Source organism: Micropterus dolomieu, linkage group LG03 (genome assembly GCF_021292245.1).
Source record: "Micropterus dolomieu isolate WLL.071019.BEF.003 ecotype Adirondacks linkage group LG03, ASM2129224v1, whole genome shotgun sequence".
Taxonomy (NCBI): domain Eukaryota; kingdom Metazoa; phylum Chordata; class Actinopteri; order Centrarchiformes; family Centrarchidae; genus Micropterus; species Micropterus dolomieu.
In genome coordinates this window covers 11055143-11066134 of record NC_060152.1, presented here as the reverse complement: position 1 = coordinate 11066134, position 10992 = coordinate 11055143, and the positions used below count along the sequence as shown (strand labels likewise).

Sequence of the window (10992 nt, the reverse complement as noted above, 5' to 3'; positions counted from 1 at the left end):
GGGGGGGGGGGGGGGGCCTTTGGGGGGGGGGGGGGGGGGGGTAGCAGGGTGCAGAAGGGAGGGAGGGCAAGCGTGTATTGTGGTTCCCATGACTCAGTTTGCCTCTCTGAACAATCTGCACCCTGAGGGGCTGTAAAGGTTCTATTCAGTAAGTAGGCCATGTAGCTGCATGTACACAGGGGAATAGGGCCCTGGGGTGCCTTATGATGGCATAAACCACAATTTCTTGTTTGAAGATGCACGGAGTAGCTAAATTTTTTCATTGACCCTTATGTGACCCTTCATTATTATGTGTGTGTCCTCTGACTTTGACCACTGAATCTGATGCTCTCGCTTACAAAAATGTGCAGAGATTTGTAATTATAACATACCCTTATGTTGTAAAACAACATGTTGTAAAACAACATAAGGGTATGTGTCTCTGGCAGAAAAGCTCTGACAGAGCTCTGGGAGATGAGAGAGGAAAAACGCTATATGGACAGGAGTCCTAATGCTACTGTTTCAAAATCAAAGAATACGTGTATTAATCAGAACACTCGCATAAGAACGTAGCACTTGCAGAGCGCATGCAGAAACGGCCGTTTGGCTTGCAGCTCTGTCTCTCTCAGCGCTGTCCATAGTTCTGAAACAACAGCTAAGCAATAGTCACTTGTATTGCAGCCAACAAATTGACATAGCCTCTGGGAGGGAACATCGGAATCATCTAATATGACTTCAATCCAAACATGATGCGAACAAGTTCGCCCAAATATTGGCAGGGCATGTCCCTACCGTCCATGTGCAAACCTATGCCCTTGTCTGGGATTTTATCTTTGTGTTGGCTCATATCCCTCTCTTAGTGATTTCTGCATGACATGGCACTAAATTCCACTCTGCTCAGCATAAATCATGCTGGGGTTTTTCCAGGCTCATGCTGTCAATGTTTATGAGGTATAAAAATGCGTTGCCTCTGTCACATTTACTTCTAAATTACCACAGAGTAATAGGCTAAGTGTGTCTGGAAAATGAGCTGAGTTTTCTACTGGCCTGCGCTCTGCTTCAGTGAACAGGAGATCATAACAGCCCCCCCCCCCCACCTCCTTGTGGATGATAATTATGTGGCTTCATATCCTCTAACTCCTCACAGTTTTTCAAAACAAGTTCATATTTGATCTCACTTTACTGGGCTGTTACTTTATAAGACGTTCAGAGTTATGGCTTCACAAACACTGAAACAATGATTTACTCAGATGGCCAACATATTTTGCCAGCAAAGTGCATCTCCATTAGTGGTCCTGTTTTTTTCTTGCCTCCAGCTGACAGTTTATCTATGGCTATTTGCAGTATAAAACAATTTGTTAGTCTTTAGCCTATTCCAAACATCACTTTAATCCATTAATACACTTAGGGTCAAAGTCATAGTGACACACTCACAGCAATACAGCTTCCCTATAGTAAACATTTTAACAGGAACACCATCAACGAAATTAAATGCGGTGAAGAAAAATGGAAATGATATCTTTTTTATCATTGTGAAGTTCTTGTTCTAGATAGTGATATATCTTTAATCTTGCTAATTCTGTCAGCTGCTTTTTAGCCATGCTAATGCTGTGGATCTAGGGATGGCAATGTCATTCTGCTGGTTGATCACTTTGGTACCGGCTATAAGATGGATTGCCATGATATTTTGCATAGACAGTCATGCTACACCCACAGGAAAAATCCCTCTCTGCAACAATTCTATGTCCCCCTCAGGATGAATCGTAATAACTCTGCTGATCACTTAAGATTTCTTCTGTCACCACCATCAGGTCCAAATCTTGATTTGTCTTGATTTGATTTGGTTTGTGGCCTGCTTAATATTGGCATGTTAGCATGTTGATGTTAGCATTTAGCTCAAAGCCTCACAGATTATCGCTGAGTCTTAGTCTTCTTCAAGCGAAATACTGGGCTAAAATACAAACTTTCATTAGTTTTTATCACGCATAAGGAATCCTACAACATAGGGCATGTCAGCATTCTGTATCTCACTCGATGACATCTTAATCCATTTAGTTGCTGCTGACCTCCATCCTCTTAAAAGGCCCTTTCCTTTTTCCTTAACATTCTTTCCCTTGGGTGTCCACACAGTGTTTCACTTGTATCATACATTATTCAAAGTTGCTGAATTCTCTTGCTGTGCCTTTAAAATATTCAACTTGAGCAGTTTTTGTGTCACTTCAGGTCCCTTGTTCCTCTGCTGCTTTTGTTCATCAATTGCAAATACCCTTTTCAAACAGGGCCATTAACTGAGTGATAAAGCCTCCAGATGGGCACCACTTAGGGTGGAAAATCATCTCCTACAATGTGACAGAATCTGTCACGAAAATGAAAGTGTGAAAACACTTTACAGTCACATTCTGTCCAAACGGATCTGCTTGAATGGCTAACTGTGGTATGCTGTACTGGTGGCCAAAGTCAGTGTTATACTCTTTTATTTATAGGCTTTTAGAAAACCTGTAAACAAGTAAAGTCACCTGTAATGTGTCTTTCTGCATGTTTTCCTAGGTTGCATTTCACATCCAAACATACAGGGGGCGAAACGACCAGAGTGTGCATGAAAACATCAAGTACATCATTGACAGGTAGGCACTCATTTGGCTGCACTTCTCCATCACTGACTCAAATTAAATAGAAAACCTTTAAGATTTCATGGACAGTTGAAAGAGCAGTAGTTACAAAAAAGAAATACTTTTAGAAAGCATTTCCGAAGGCCAGTTTCATGACTCATGAATTAGTTTTTGAAGCAAAGGGTTATTTTTCCATCCTTTTAGGTTTGATTCTCTCTGAAAAGGAGCACTTGTCAAGTATATACAAACTCGACAGCCCAACCCCCCAGTTGCAAATGGCTTGTTAAAGAATTTAAGTGCCATGAGGTCAAAATATACACATCACAAGAAATGTCAGAGATTGTCAAGAAAATTACTGAGCAGATTTGTGCGCCCCAGAGGACAGACAATTTCCATTTTCAGCATGAGCTTTCTTGTGTTTTGCTCATGTCCCACAGTCACCTTGAAACTCAAGAAATCTAATAATCTAACAGGCAGATTGGAGTGACACTTACTGATCACATTAAAGCTCCTTAGGGGACAAAACCTTTTGAATTTTAATGACCCCCATGTTGTTTTATGTATCCGTAGACTGAAGAGAAACATTTTTTTTTTTACATTTTTTGCCACACTACTTTGTTGTCAAGCCTTGCAAAATCATCAGTTTGCTGCTGCGTGATACAAGACCATTGCAGCCTCTTGATTTAATCAACTAATCCTTAATAAACTAATTGTTTCAGCACTGGTCTACTATGTTATTATTTTACTGTATTTTTGTCTTTAAAGGTACGGTGACCACGGAGCCTTCTACAAGTTTACATCCAGCACTGGAAAGAGCCTTCCTCTATTCTACATCTACGACTCCTACCTAACTCCACCAGAGTCCTGGTCTGAATTTTTGACTCCCACTGGCTCCCACAGTGTGCGCGGCTCAGCCTATGACTCCATCTTCATTGCCTTGATTGTGGAGGAGCGCCACAAACACGACATCCTGGCAAGTGGCTTTGACGGCATGTACACTTATTTTGCTTCCAATGGTTTCTCCTTCGGCTCTTCTCACCAGAACTGGAAAGCCATCAAAGCTTTTTGTGACGGCAACAATCTCCTCTTCATCCCCAGCGTTGGACCTGGTTATATTGACACCAGCATCCGACCGTGGAACAACCACAACATGCGTAACAGGGTGAACGGTCGCTACTATGAGACGGCCCTGCAGGCGGCGCTGAATGTGAGGCCAGAGATTGTCACCATCACATCTTTTAATGAATGGCACGAGGGGACACAGATAGAGAAGGCTGTGCCTAAAAAAACAGTGACCCGTGTGTACTTGGACTATCAGCCACATGGACCAGATCACTACCTGGAGTTGACCCGCCGCTGGGCGGAGCAGTTTAACAAAGAGAAGGAGCAGTGGCTGATGTGAGCTTTCATCAAACTGACTTGAATCAGCATGCTCTATGGAAGCGTGTGTACACATGAAAGAGGACACAAGAGAGCAAATCTAGATCTGAGTTTCTGCAAGCGTGCGTGCGTGTATTTGTGCACACATCCTGATCTGAAAGAATCTAACAGAATGAGACACTAATGTTGATCTTCCCTGTACCCCGGTTCAGAGTTTGTCAAAATGGTGATGCCATGGAGTTTTAAAAGCAACAAGAAAGGGTTAAGCATGCAAGTGACGAGCTTTTATTGCAGAAAGACGAAAAGATTGATACCACTTTTACATCTGTACATTATATATGAAGCCGCAGCCAGCTTCTTATTTAATGTTAGCTTAAGAAGTTATGTTTTTACGAGGGGCTATATGGAATATTTGTTGGCCAGGTTAAAGGACGTTCTCGAATCTCCGCTGATTGCTGGCAACCTTATTGTTACAATATTCTTAACTGAATCACCACAAGAAAGTGAAGTATATTTCCCAGTATGTCAGACTATTGCTTTTAGGAGTTTTATTTCAAATCATACTAAAATATTTCAGTAGATTCATATAATTTCAAATGTTCCTAATTCTGACAAAGAAGCTTCACAAGTTCAAATCCTCTTTAAGAAACTAAAAAGTATATTAGTTGGTATGTAAAAATAAAACACCTTTATGTATTTATAGATTTATAGCATGCAGATTATCACTGCTCCTCTCCACTGTATTAACCAACAAAGATGCGCATTGTCCAAGTATGTCAATTTATTTGGCAGGCAAAGCAAGTCAGACAGGCCGTTTGAAGAGCAGTTACACTAAACTTGGCCATAAGGTTGTAAATGGAAGTCAGAATTGTGCTTAAGTGTTCCTAATATTCACAGACCTATGTGATAATCAGATTTTTTTGTGTAATTCCCTTTATGGAAAGAAGCCATGTTCATTGTGTGCACACATTACCTTCTTTCACTAAGTGAAAACAAGAGAATCAAAGGTTGAAAGTGTTAAGGCTCATTGTTTTGAAGTGGTTATATGAATAAAAAGGATTGACTGAGGCACTTTGCTAAGTGGATTCACGTGATTTATTTTCGATAAAATCTTCCTGTCTACTAAAGTAAAAAGGTACTTTTAGAAAGGCAATTTTGAGATCTTTCATTAGATTTTGGCTGTGAAGGACACTTTTTTTCAACACTTACAATCTCATTCTTGCTTTTACACTTCATAAAGAATCAATCGAGTAAAGTCCAGACACTTACAAATACAGAGACCTATGTCTCATATCTTCTTGGCATGAATGAATAAGACTGATACTGGAAAAAACTTTATTTTGGCAATGCCCAACGTTGTACCATCCATCAGGCAATGAAAGTTTGAAAACTACTGCAGTTATTAACAGGGTAGATGAATTTCATACCGTACGCCCACATGGTCCACGTGCTAACCAACCCGACCCAAATGTAATGTAGTAATGAGTAACTAACTGTAGCAGGTGAACAATTGTAGTGCAAGCACACTTAAACTTACTTACTTACACTTAAACTTACATGGGGATAAAATAAATACAGGGGATTCTTAATTTAATAAAAAAACTCAACATTTGATGTATAGTCTCCTCCCATCCCCTATGTTATCACAAATAATTATTAAGGGCATATAATAGGTGCCTACTATACCTCTAACATTAAAGTAACCACTATAAAAATATTAAGTCAGAATTAATATTAAAAATAGAAATCATGGTCGAGTTACTCAAGCCCATAAAGCCGCCACCAGAACAATATCAGCTAACGCTTGAGTTGTTCCTGAGTTCTAGTCTTGCCGGGGGAAAGACCGTTTCTTCCAAAAGGATTCATCTTTTCTGAGGAAGTCCCAAGTGAATGCTGGTTGTGCGTCTCAGCATGTGTTGTAGTGTTTGGAGAGGTCATGCTTCCCCCAAATCCTCAGACAGCCCATACTTGTGCTCCAGCACATCAACTGTAGAGGAAAGGGCACTGAAAACAGAATTACAGTCATTTATCGTTTAATGTACGAGTCTCCATTAGAGTGAACATGGGAGGTTGGGGGGTGGGGGTGGCACTGAAGTGAACTGTAACCATGTTTTAGCCCAAACATTTATGAAAAATACCCCTTGATTACTTTCTTTGGTCAGAGTATTTACTCTATTGTATTCTGTCTGCACATGCTTCACTACATTTTGTTTACTAGGTTTCAGTAGATTCCTAATCATAGCAGGTGCTGTGGGAGGCTCATCCTCCCAGTGGTGGAGTACAGTGTGATGACACTGCTGTTTGAGTGGAAAGAGCAGAAGTAAATCAAAAACACTGGCAGGTGCTGTTGACACAGGTGGATCTTTCAAAGAAATTAACCTGTGCTTGCTTTGGTGCATATATTCCCTTCATCCTGAGTTGTGTAGTGAACAGAAGACCTGCAGGTACGGTCACATTACACTTCAGTCTCAGTCACTTCATTTTAAGCCTGTACAACTGCCAAATTTAAGAATTTTTTTCTTGCTTTTTTTTTTTGCCATCTGGGTCAGAGTTATTTAAAAATATCAACATACTTTGATATTTTTACATACAACTTCATACTAATAGGAGAAAATACAATATGTGAGATGGCAGTTGTCAATCAAATTGTGACATTGTGACCAATTAAACTTCACAAAGAGACATCAAATTATTTACCCCCACTATTTAATGCTTTTTTTGTGTTCCGAGATTTTTCGGAAGCCATTTCAGCACCATCCACACTTTTTTTTTTATCTGTAAGCATTCTCCATTTCCTCTGGGCATTGCACTGTGGGAGAATATCAACAGCACTATCACAAACTGGTCGTATTCAGTATGCTTTGAGTATAATTTATTTTATTACTTTTCCACTGTGAACACACTAGATACTAAAACCCTGCTTAGAATCAGCATGTATTATTTGGCAGAGGGAAGATTACGAAACTGTAGCATCAGCCTCATACACTGTTTACAGATTGCTGATCAATATTTATATACTGGCTGACCGTAAATAAATTTGTGGATATTATTAGTTGGTATGATTTCCTTTTGGGCAGAAGAAATTGGCACATGTAACTGCAGAAAGTGAAAGCTCATTTGGGTGCCAGTAACAACATGAACTCACCAGCCGGGTCTGATGATCCGGTATTTGCCGAGTACTGATAGGTCAACCACGGTTGATCCGAGGCGGCTCTGGTCTCCTATTGGTCCGCCATCCACCACCACTGCCAGCTTGGGCCAGAGCTCCTCAAACTCCTTCAAAGGAAAAACACAGCAGAGTTAACGTTTAAATAGCAATTTTGTTTACTCCAACCTGAATTAAGATGCCGGGAAAAAAACTGAAAGAAATTTTAAAAATCTAATGAATGTGAGACTCCTGATTGTACTTTTCCCACACTGTTTCACTTACATGTACGGCCACGGTGCTGGTGTGTGAGCTGATGTTGGCGCTGGTGAGTGCGAGTGGTTCCGCACACATCTGGCAAAGGCGTCTCATAAAGGCATGGTCTGGGATACGAACACCTACAAGCTGAGGAGCACACGGACTTGTAAACAGATGATTGACCCATTTGTTTGATACGTTATTTTCTGTACGGACTTACCGAAGTAAAGGGGTTGAGATCTGTATTCAGTACTTCAGATCTTTCAAACACCAGAGTGACGGGACCAGGCAGTAGGTCACCTAACAGCGCTTTCGTCACCGTCACCTTACAGTACCTGTCCATAGGGACAAAAACAAGCCGTGTTTATGTTGGGCAGTGGTACATTAAGTCATTATATGAAAAACACAGTTTAGATAGTGTTGACATTGTAATCTTGTGAAGTTCTATATTTAATCCAGGATATTGTCATTTGGTAGCCTGCCTCATCTCCACTGCATTAATTTGTGATTTACTTAGAAATGCCTTCATTTAAAAACATATTTTCCTAACCAATGAATTAATGAATTCTGGGGTATTTCTGTGACAGCAGGTGTGCCCGTCGCTCAAAATGTAAAATGTGTCTTGTTGGTGTGGAGATGGTATCCCTGCCTCTTCTGCATGTGACTCTTCTGTGCACGACTAATATATTTGCGCAGTATTGTAGGTCCACAGAGAAATCATCGCACTACTGAGAGATGTCAGAGATATCAGCTTCTCATGTTCACTAGTAAAACAGCCTCGTATGTACACTTACTTATAAATATCCTGAGTTTCTCCTACACAGATGGCCAGCGGTTTCTGTCCATTGCGTCCTTTGATGTTGTACGTTTTTCTGACGGCTTCAGAGTTCTGGGCCAGACAGGCCAGGCCGTAGATGGTGTCTGTGGGGACAGCAACCACATGACCCTCCTTCAGAGCCTTCACCGTGCAACTCAGGATTTCAGCACCATCTGCAGTTCAAAAACAAGGAGCGACGCATCATCCACTGCATGATAACAAAACATTGAGGGTAAAACATATACAGGCTGCTTTAATCAGGTCAGTTGTATATGTTAAATGGATTTTGGGGTAGTGAAGGGCTGAAAGAGAGAAACTAGCAGATGAGGACAGTAACACATGGCATGTATTGCTCAATAACTGCACAAAATGGGCACTCCACTGGTTTTACATGTGAACATTTAAATTTAACCAGTGAAAACAGTTGTCTTCAGTGGCTCTTGTTAAAAATGTGGGTGTGCGAGACATGTGCAGTGTCTAACTATTGAGTTGCATTATGGGAAGTGTAGCATTCAGATATTTTGGAGCCTAACCCATACAAGGGATAAAAAGTAAGGATTTTTAAAAGTCTGCTTCTTGTGAGTCCCCTAAATGTATTCTGATTATCATTTGAATTCTCATTTAAGTAAAGCACAAGTACATCAAAGCAATACTTACTGTGTTACTTCATACATCTGTACTGTCTATTCAACTACACTTATCTAATCGCTGTGTTTAGTCAATGAGTTCTTTGCAGAATAAAAATTTGCAGGCAAAACATATGATAAAGTCATAAATATGATAAATAGCTATAGTATCCATTACCCAGCTGTCAGTAGGAGAAGATGTATTCAGATCCTTTACAAAAGTAAAAGGTCCTGCATTTAAAACCATACTTAAGTGGTTTGGTTTTCACTGGACCAGAAGGGTATTAGAATTGTAATCTTAAAAAAGGTAAGTACTAAGACAAATGTAATGGAGTAAAACTTACAATATTTGCCACTAATGTGTACTGGAATAGATGTATAAAGTTGCATAAAATGGAATCACTCCGGTAAAGTACTAGCACCTTGAATTTTTTCTCAAGTAAATTCCTTGAGTAAATGTACTTAGTTACTTTCCACCACTGCTAACTGTAGTACTTTAAGTAGTTACATTAACATTATCACACATATATGCATCAGTGATGTAACACTCTGGAAGGGGCCATTCTTCATATTGAGTCGCTTTAATGACAGATCATAGTTCATCAAGTCCTCACATCTAATATTTAAGCACATTTGCTGTTAATCCGTCCATACTTTTATGTAAGTAACAGTTACTTTTCAAAGTAGTACATTGAAAAGTTGTCTTTTACATAAATTTTAATTTAAAAAAAAAACATTTTACATCCTTTATTCCTTATTTTATTTAAGCACAGAAATAGCATGCTACTCCCAAAGCACCATCGAAAGGAAGGACTAACTGTGTGTCACCTGATGACATTATAAATAAATCTTTGATGCCCTGATGTCCAGTTTGTTCAGACAGCTGCCTGTTTATAAAGTATATTAACTTTACTGTCCAAAGACATAAGTTCTGTATAGGTGTGGAGTCTGCCTTCAAAATTAAACTGGGGACAGGTTCATGTCATACATGGCAGGAAAATCAGGAACCTGATGAAACACACTGCGGCGGTGAATCTTTCTGCAATACCCGAAATCTATCAATGCCATTCACCTATTTCCAAAACCTATAGTCTATAGGAACCCACGTGCACTTTTGCTGTGAATGATGACAGAGCTAACCTGTTTGGCCCTCCGACGGTCCATTGGAGGTCGGCGGCAACAAACGCAGCACTTTGGTCTTCAGCTCTTTACACATTTCTCCTCCGAGTCGACGAGCTTCGGCCGAACTGTGAGCTCCTCTGGATTTTAATAATTCAACCGCGATGTTACAAACAGACCTCATACAAACAGATCTACAGCCACGGATGTGTCATTTTACAGCCGGGGAGCATGTTGTCGCTTGACGAAATTACAGAAGTCTTCCGGGTTACACCCCCCAAACATGACGCAAACTTTCTTAAACGGCCAGCAGCACAAGTTTAAAAAAAAGTCAAAAACAAAGTTTGGACTTTGAAGCATTCATTATGTGATGTCTGTTTAAGTGAATCAAGTGATGCTGTGATTCTAATCGCTCTTTTGTGGAGCGTACATGGAGTTCTCGTTAAACTGTTGTTTTTGAAACGATTTCTCTACATATATTCGTTGGGACATTTCTGTGCTGTTTGGTTTTTTATGATGTCTGTAGTTCATAACAAAAGCGGTAGCCTATATAACGTTAGACAAGAGTTCCAATGTTTTTTGATAACTTAGTTCGTTGTTCGTTCATAACAGAAACCCTGTTAAAAAATATCAAAATTGCATTCAAACGATCCATAACTCTACCAACCTTATTTAAAACGCTTAATATATTAAAAGAGATCATTGTTTTCGTTATCGGCTTATCTTTTCTTTTTTACTTAGCCTTTTATTTTTGGAAATATATATCTGGGATTTTCTCTTACTCTCCATCAGACATTGCGCACATTTTGCATAATTAATTTATACATTTAGCCAACCAGCTCTCCTCATTGCTCATTAATTAAGAAAATGTCAGTCACCTGTGAGCACCTGCTTAAAAACGCAGAAAGCACGCATAATATGTAAATGCAGCGTGACAGGCCAACTATGTCTACGGCCATGGCCTCGGACCCAGGTAACAAAACACGCAGCTTTTCAGTTTATTTGTCTCTCCATTTCTTCTAATGTGTCTGTAAAACTGGTGAAGCTTGTACGGAAGAC

At 39.9% G+C, this 10992-nt stretch overlaps 2 protein-coding genes across 3 annotated transcripts in view; one reads left to right on the top strand and one right to left on the bottom strand.

Annotated features, from left to right (window-relative positions):
• The window catches only part of LOC123967962 (glycoprotein endo-alpha-1,2-mannosidase-like protein), a 13050-nt gene extending 7773 nt beyond the window's left edge, over positions 1-5277 (top strand). The window contains exons 3-4 of the mRNA XM_046044383.1: positions 2527-2603; positions 3354-5277. Of these exons, the coding sequence (XP_045900339.1) occupies positions 2527-2603; positions 3354-3990 (714 nt within the window). The 3' untranslated portion in view covers positions 3991-5277. The remainder of the gene's footprint in view (positions 1-2526; positions 2604-3353) is intronic.
• A 12-nt stretch (positions 5278-5289) lies between these two features.
• Positions 5290-10707, bottom strand: yrdc (yrdC N(6)-threonylcarbamoyltransferase domain containing). 2 transcript variants are annotated; one of them, XM_046044392.1, is made up of 7 exons: positions 10601-10707; positions 9955-10073; positions 8166-8361; positions 7592-7706; positions 7399-7518; positions 7114-7244; positions 5290-5972 (listed from the first exon to the last, which is right to left on the bottom strand). In XM_046044392.1, the coding sequence occupies exons 2-7, from the start codon at positions 10028-10030 to the stop codon at positions 5903-5905; spliced, it is 708 nt and encodes a 235-aa protein (XP_045900348.1). In that variant the 5' UTR covers positions 10031-10073; positions 10601-10707; the 3' UTR covers positions 5290-5902. The 2 variants fall into 2 exon arrangements, with proteins under 2 accessions (XP_045900348.1, XP_045900347.1); XM_046044391.1 differs by lacking the exon at positions 10601-10707 and having other exon boundaries at positions 9955-10488.
• Between the last annotated feature and the right edge of the window lie 285 nt (positions 10708-10992).